Source organism: Lepisosteus oculatus, chromosome 1 (genome assembly GCF_040954835.1).
Source record: "Lepisosteus oculatus isolate fLepOcu1 chromosome 1, fLepOcu1.hap2, whole genome shotgun sequence".
Classification (NCBI taxonomy): domain Eukaryota; kingdom Metazoa; phylum Chordata; class Actinopteri; order Semionotiformes; family Lepisosteidae; genus Lepisosteus; species Lepisosteus oculatus.
The window spans coordinates 15331330-15339636 of record NC_090696.1 but is presented as its reverse complement, the minus strand read 5'-3'; the positions used below and the strand labels follow the sequence as shown (position 1 = coordinate 15339636).

General features: G+C 47.3%; 1 protein-coding gene across 1 annotated transcript; it reads left to right on the top strand.

The window, feature by feature from the left end:
* pym1 (PYM homolog 1, exon junction complex associated factor) lies at positions 1–4911 on the top strand. The gene is made up of 3 exons (XM_069178671.1): positions 1–189; positions 1431–1524; positions 4334–4911. The coding sequence occupies exons 1-3, from the start codon at positions 159–161 to the stop codon at positions 4857–4859; spliced, it is 651 nt and encodes a 216-aa protein (XP_069034772.1). The 5' UTR covers positions 1–158; the 3' UTR covers positions 4860–4911.
* Positions 4912–8307: the final 3396 nt, after the last annotated feature.

Sequence of the window (8307 nt, the reverse complement as noted above, 5' to 3'; positions counted from 1 at the left end):
GGTGCATTTATTTCCTTCGCTTAAATAAGACAACAGCCTAGCAGTAATCACAAAAGCAGAAAACACGCGAAAACTCACCTTTGGTACCTCGCGCATCCAGACCTGTACTTATACACCGCCGCTTCCGCCCCCTTGCCGGAAGTACATTAGTTTACAAGATGGCGACCCCCTATGTGACAGATGAATCTGGTAAGTGTCGGTTCTTTCATTGTAGCTGTCTCTGGCCGTGGAGATCGAGTGAAGTACTGACTCCGTCCTAGACGTTTTGGCATTCCCTGACTGTTTTCCTCTTTGTTTAAAAACAAAGTCACACGGACAGCCGCAGACCGCGCTAGACAACTTACTCAAAGGGGAAGGATCGGTTGGCGTGAAGTGAGGACAGGAGACTGAGACGCAAGAGACTTGTATTAAGAACCGATTGAAACTGTGGTTCCTAAGCGTTTCTTTAAAGAAGGTTATAAAAATAAGCCCCCGAAAATGAGATTTGTAGCTAGATATGGTGGGAGAAGAGCGCACTTCTATCATAAACGAAGATGCTGTGATATTTGCTGTTTAAGGCGGTTGGTTTGTTTTGATTCTTAACACTTAGAAGCTCTTTTTAAGTTCACATCGTAAATCCGAAATTGATCGTTGACAGTAAATGAGTACGACATCTTAATAAATTAACGTAGGGCCGTTTGTGTCTTGGACACACGGTTATCGTGTCTGAAGCAATTTAGCTCTCTGCCTTTTAGCCTACAGCTATTGTGATGTATCTTTTTTAACATTTATTTCCATTGGTAGTGCAACAAGCACCGTTATGAGAAGTAAACTACAGTAACAGAGTGGCTATACTCTCACACGACATCTACTGGTTGAGTGGTAAATATTTATAACCTGATTTACCCCTTAGGCGTTCGGGACGTCTTATTTACAGAACTGCAAAAACCTAATACCGCTTAGATGGTGAGAAAATAATCAGCTAATTATTGAAAGGGTTTGTGTTCCTGCAGTGGAGAGTGAACAACATTCAGAGTTCAGAATGCGAGGCACTGTCAAACGTTTAATGGTGGCTTGCACACACGTGTCTCCCCAAAACTATTACACTGTGCAGACGGCACTTTCGTTTCCAAATCCAGCTGGGCTGCTGGACAGAGCCGATTTCCTCTGTAAGGGGGCCGAGACCCTGAACTAAGCAGGAGTTTGTCCGTCATGAAAAGGAGGAAACGTGCTTGCTTTGTGTGGGAGGGCGGGACCAGTTTTTATTTGAGTGCACGTTTAACCAAGGGGGTGTGACTCCATCCCAAGCCATAACCGTGACGCAAAGCATCAGCAGGTCCGACGTGCGGGGGCTTCGACGCTGCCGAGCCGCTGGGGAGAGACGGCTGTGCTGGGTTGTGGTGCTCCGCAGTGCTGCGCTGACTGCCTCCCCCTCCCTCTCTCTGGGCCAGGGAAGTACATTGCGGCCACCCAGCGCCCGGATGGCACCTGGAGGAAACCACGCCGGGTGAAGGATGGCTATGTGCCCCAAGAGGAGGTGCCAGTGTGAGTAGACGCCCAGTGCCAACGGGCTGCATGGACAAAGTGCACGAATGTAATCTCGCCAGCTGCTATATCGCAATGCAGCGCACGACTGGCAGCCCACTGGAGCCCAGCAGGTGTGAGCCTGGTCAGTACCCGGATGGGAGACCTCCTGGGAAAACTCAGGTTGCTGCTGGAAGAGGTGTTAGTGGGGCCAGCAGGGGGCGCTCACCTTGCGGTCTGTGTGGGTCCTAATGCCCCAGTATAGTGACGGGGACACTATACTGTAAACAGGCTCCATCCTTCGGATGAGACAAAACCGAGGTCCTGACTCTCTGTGGTCATTAAAAATCCCAGGGCGTTTCTTGAAAAGAGTAGGGGTGTAACCCTGGTGTCCTGGCCAAGTTTCCCATTGGCCCTTACCAATTATGGTCTTCTAATAATCCCCATTTATAAATTGGCTTCATCACTCTGTTCCCATTACCTACAAAGCACTTTAAGTGGAGTGTCCAGAAAAGCGCTATATAGAACTGTAAGGTGATTAATCTGCAATATTAATGTGAAGCTGCGGAGGCAATATTTTGGAACTCTGTGTTGGAAGCCTGCTTATTCCTCTAATTTAGCAAGTGGCAAAGGTGGTTTGTTAATCTGCCCTTGTCTGCCAGTGCCATCTCTTCTCTGTTAATTGAACTTCGTTCCACACTGTACGAAGGGGTTGATTACTGGACTGGGGGAATGAAGCTTCCCTCTGTTTCCAAAACGCCTGGCAGTAACTCCCAGGGTTCCCTGTGTGAGTATTCTTAACTAAACCCGAATTACTACACCCAAAAATATAGTGAATGTGGTGTACATTAACTCCTCCTTAATTTCCTGTTTGTCTCACCTTCGCTACACTAACAAGTGGATTTCAGTTGAATTTGCTGGTGGGTTCTTTTTTCTTTCACGATTCAAATGATACCTGCGCAGGCTTTTAGCAGCAGCTGTTTAAGGATGATAATTTCTCATTTATTTGGCTGATGCCATCAGATAAGATCACTTTATCGGCCATATTCAATTTGTTTGCATTAGGAATGTGTCTTTTCACATACCTCAGCTTGCTCTCCATGAGACACACAGGAGAGAAGCTTGGGGTCAGAGCACAGGGTCAGCCATTTATACAGCACCCCTGGAGCAGCTGGGGTTAAGGGCCTTGCTCAGGGGCCCAACGGAGTAGGATTCCTCTGCCGGCCCCAGGATATGAACCGGTAACCTTCCAGCCACAGGCACAGATCCTCAGCCACAGAGCCACGGCACCACCTTCACATTACATGACTTACGTTTGCACCCATTTGTGCGGCTGATTATTTTGCTGAAGCTGTTCAGGTGAAGTATCTTGCTCAAGGGCACAGTAGCAGTGACTCACAGTGGATGTGATCCCACAGCCATACAGTTACAAGTCCAAAACCCTGACTGGGGCTCAGCAATATGGCCTAAAATGTATACCACGGTATAATTTTATTTTTGGATGGTAACGATGTATATCGCAATATAGAAAAGTTTCTCATAATTTCAATAGAACATGCTTTAAAAGGAGCACAAAACTTGGATAGTAAGATTTTATTGCCTGGAGTTAAGTATTAGGTTATTATTAACTGTTGGTTAGCTACTGTGTGGTTCTATTTTTCGCATTAAACTGAAGTAGAAGTCGAACATTTTAAGAATTTTTTTTTTTGCAGAACTGAAACAATACAATAAACTTATGAACATGAATTAAATAAGTAAATATGTAACACTTCAAATAAAATTCTTATAAACTTAAATATGTAATACTTCTTGTAAAACACTAAAATTACAAAAATAAGTTAAAAAATATTCAAGCGTTAAAGTAATAACAAATGGTTGCTTAGTGTAAAAATGTGAAAAAGAGCGGGCGTTCCACACACTTCAGGTTACGTGCCAGAAAGACGAGCTTGTCAGCAGTGCAGATCTGTGACAGGACACCCTCCTTTTCAGCAATCTCGTCGCTTGTTCCCTGCCTCTCCACGTCTCCGCGTGTTTGTGTTTGCAGACGGGCACGCCGAGCACGAGCGTTTGTTTTCACTGAAAAGGGGAAGAGGACGCCCGCGCGTTTTTATGTGCTGCAATGACCTCAGATGCGTCATAAACTGGATGTCTGAACCACCGAAGCTCAATAAATCTGATCAGATTTCCGAATATCAGCAAGATGAATTATATAATTGGACCTGAAATACGGCAGAGTTTTAAATTATGACCAGTCAATAGTAAACATTTCCAAACACCGTTTTGCGACAATGCTGGCGGCACAATCTATGCAAACATAAAAATCCATTCTCTAACGGTATGAACGGTATAGCCAGATCCATATCATGGCACATAATTCTACCGGTATACCGCTCACCCCTAAGCCTGACTGTTGCACCCATGCTCTGGCCCAACCAGGACTGTAATAACCAAGAACAGGATGCACTACTTTACACAAAGGGCAGTGGGAGCAGGGAACAAGCTACCCAGCCAATACCGTGACTTCTTTCAGGAAAGGGCTGGATGAGATCTTGCGATCAATTAACTACCAAACAGGCTAGGCAGGCCTGTTCTTTATATTTTTAATGGGATCAATTCAGCCCCTTTCAAAGGTCATTATTCATTGATCATTTACAAAGATCTAGAAAACCTGCTGTATTCTGTCCCTCGAGGACTGGAGTTGTGAACCTGTGCTCTGTGAAAAAGAAAGAGCTCATGTTGCTTTAACCGGTTGCCTTTGACCGACACTCAACCTCTCTCTCTCCTCCTTTCCCTCTCTCTCTCCTTCTGGTCCATCCCTCACCCCCTGTAGCTACGAGAACAAATACGTCAAGTTCTTCAAGAGCAAGCCGGACCTGCCCCCTGGCATGAGTCCGGAGGACGCCGCTCAGGCTCGGCAGCAGCAGGGGGTGCCAGCGAGGGGGGAGAGCGAGTGCGCAGCTGGGCTCTCCAAGACGGCCAAACGCAACCTCAAACGCAAGGAGAAGCGCAAGCAGCAGCAGGACAAGGGGAGTGGGGAAGAAGGCTGCCCCCCGGTGGAGGCTCTGGGTGCTGCGGTGGAGAAAATCGAAATCAGCGGGGGCGGGGGGGGCGGGGACAGTGCGCCCCAGCAGAACAGCACCCCCCCGGCCCAGCCTGAGGGGGCTCAGACAGCAGCCGCGGCCTCTGAGAAAGCCAAGAAGATCAAAAATCTCAGGAAGAAACTGCGCCAGGTGGAGGAGCTGCAGCAGAAACTGGACTCGGGAGAGATCAAGCAGCCAACCAAGGAGCAGCTGGAGAAGCTGAGGCGGGCCCAGGGCCTGGAGGCGGAGCTGCGGGAGCTGGAGCGTGATTCGTAGGGAGGCCTGTCTCTCAAAGGGAAAGGGATGGTGTTTGTGGGGGGAGGGGCAGTTTTGGGGGGGGGAGGGGGGGAGTTTACAGTACTGGCAGAAATATAAGCACCCATTATAACCCTTGATTGTGCCTGTAGATTTGCCCCTGTGCTTCATAAGATGCCGATCCACCCGGAGCATCTACTGCTTTAAAGTTTTGTACTGCAGCATGTACATACAACAGGCTTCGAACATTGGAACAGTGACTTGCGTCAAGCCACGGCTCTCGAGCTGTGACCCGCAGAGCCCCAGCTGTGGTGGCAGATGCTCCTTTCTCATCCGAGACCAACCCCAGTCCTGCAGGCCGTGACCGCAGGGCCCAGGCTGACCTGCTGGACCCCTGTCTTCTCCCCAGAGGAGGGCTTTGCTCTGATGTTGCGTGCACCTGACGGGGGTCATGGGATACGTCGCCCGTGCAACCGGGTGAGCGTGCAAGATCACCATGGCTGCGAGCTGGGAAATGGGAGCGCTATCTGCAGTGGACCTCAGGCTGACTTTTCCTCAAATGTTCACTTCAGGAGCACGTCCAGGGGTGCTTGCTAGTAGTGCAGCGCCCAGACCATTGTTGACCAACAGAATATATTAGCGACTGGAGAGCAGCGAGAAGAACGAAGGGTTTTCCCTTGATAATTTCTCCTGGGTGCAGCTCAGCGTGGAGAAATATTCAGTGCCAGGCAGCCAGACCCCAGGCCACACTTCCCAGCTGTACGGTAGCTTCTCCTGACTCGTATGACAAGGGGCGGCCATGCCTGTCTCCCAGGAGAGGCACAAATCAGTGGGTGTTGTAGATTATCCTTCATAATGCATGTTTCTCAAGACATGGGACAAAAGCACTTCAGTTAGTTTAGCAGGTCATGGAATAATTTAAGTAATGAAATTATCATTTCACAGTCCAGCAGGGTGCTCTTAAACCTATGGCTATAAAGAACCTAGACCTGCGTTGTCATCAGTCCAGTGTTCCCAAGCCGAGTTCGAAGAGCAGCTGTTGACTGGTGCCAGAAGGTTTCTTAAGAAACTGATACCCCTGTAAAACCTGTTGGGCCGTCACCCCCACTGGAGCAGGGAAGGGTGTCCCAGGTCAACCATGCTGTGAGAGAGAGAATATTTTTTTATTGGCCTTATTGGCATGAATTTTTCTCCCTTCTCTATTGGTTTGTTCAAACCGCTCTGAGGCAGTTTTAGTGGTCAAAGTTATTTACTGACGCATTGTGTATTGTGGAAAAACATTTTTAGTATTTTTACTTAGTTTTTAAACTTAATGAAGTTCTTTTGTTTCAGATCACATTGCTTTTATATTTCTTTTATTTCTAAGAAAGGCAAAATTTATTTTGCCCTCAGAATAACCTTAACCTTTTACAGTGGGACGTTTTGCCCATTAAAGCAGCGGCTGGATGGGTAGTCGCCGATGTAATGTTGGCCGTTGCCACAGAGAGGTGAGTGTCCTGCCAGCTGGTCATTTTGCAGACCAAGATATTTCCAGCAGCCCCTAAACCAAATGTTTGAAAGTAGAAAGTAAATAGACGGCGCAACATAAATCAAAAGCAGAAGATGGCTGATGCATTGGAGTTAATAGAGCAATGCAGTACAACCAAACAGGGTTCCCTGCTGCTTCTAAAACATGTCTTGTGAAAATAGTACAGTAGTTTGCTCCATTTCTTAATTGCATTCCTAATGTGTAGGTAGTGGACACAAAGGTCCACTCTTGCAGTCATGTTGGTCATAACTGTGGGCACCCAGGTCTGTCCAGAATTTTTAGACACAACCCTAAGTATGCTGGAATGATATTTGCTTAATTCATGCATGAGCCACACCTGTACAAACTGAACATGGAGCGGTATTTTGCACAGACCCTCACTTTCAGCAGTGAGACATCTGTAAACATGTTGTAAGAAATTTGTGCTTGCACAACCCAAGCCTGTTACTAACCTGTTCCTGGGCCCTTTGCTTGTCACCACTGGCCTGAGTGACTCTCTGAATGACCTAGGAGGTAAGTTGTGGTTTGGGTGTGCATACCATGTCTCTATCCTCTGCCTTTTAACACAGGTCCATTTGGTAGTGTCCAGCTCTGGGTGTTTCTTTAGATCTCTACAAACAAGTATTCAAGTTAAATGACCGCTACTTAAGTATTTATCAACTCTGCACAATTCAGATTTTACATTTTAGTATAGTTATCCACCTTCTCAAGCTTGTTTTCAGGTGACTTATTAATATGAGCGTGTGTGAGCTGGGGGCAATCCACAGTTGCTCACAGAAGGACATGGATGATGTCACTGCTGTTAATTGGTCATTACAGGTGGTTGGATGTGCCAGTTTTCCAGAATATAAATTGCAAATTGGAACAGCCAAGGGTGTTCCTGTGCCCTGGGTGACTGGGGGCAAAACGTTAATTAGATCGGATAAAAGATTTGATTTTGATTGAAACTAGAAGGGATCATTTTGAGACCAGAGCTTTGTGTGATGAAACTGTCCCACTGTTGTACAGTCAATAGGTTCTTTTCTTTCCTTTGGGAGTCGATCAAACTGATTGATCCCCTTCTCTCTCTCTCTCTCTAAAGGGTTAAAGATCTTGTTCTTAGTTCTTGTCAACAATGACTCAGTGTATTAATCTGAACAGATTGCTCCCAGCCTCCCTGTGTTTCACCTGTTAGTACAAGATGCAGCACCAAAGTCTGAGTGTGAGTCTTGTCTTGGTGATGTCAGGGAGTACTCTGAGAGCTGCTGTCTTCTAAAGGACAAGTCGCTGTTATTATTTGCTCTTGCACTGTTTCTGTGTTTTATCCTCCTCACCATCAGTAACTGTTCTGCCTTTTTTCGGGAGTGAAAAAAAGTCGCATGGTCCTGTAGCTCTTTCATGCAGCTTCGCTGAGGTTTTATTAACTTTATTTTAACACCTGCCTTCGCACACGTGTCGGGTTCTCTCCAGAAGGGATGTTTCTTCTTCAGGGAACCTCCCTAGCTGTGTGTGGTGTTACAGTGTTGATGATGTGCAGAAAACGGTCAAATGTTTCTTGGGTGCCTGTATGTATTTTTATGTTGGTGCAGTGAATGCCATGGATAGGGGTTGGGGTTGGGGTGGCGTTAAGACTGTCAATAAAGTCAGCGCGGTCTTTTTTTAAAGAAAAATGGGGTACGCTGTGGTCGTTTAGTCTTGCGTCCGGTTACTCCCTCAGCCGCTCAGGAGGGACATCCATCAAGCCATCGGGCTCTCCCGGGGATCTCGGCTCATCCACAGTCCCTCCTGTCGGGAGACTCCCGCACTGCTGCTGTGAGCGGAGTCTGAAGCGTGAGTCCGGCAGAGCTGTGGCCTGTTCAGCACCTGCGACGCATTACTCAGCTGTTGCTGGACGCACAGCCCTCTCAAGCTCCCAGCTTGCACCAGATTCCCCTTGCGAGGATGACGAAATGGGTTTCCCAA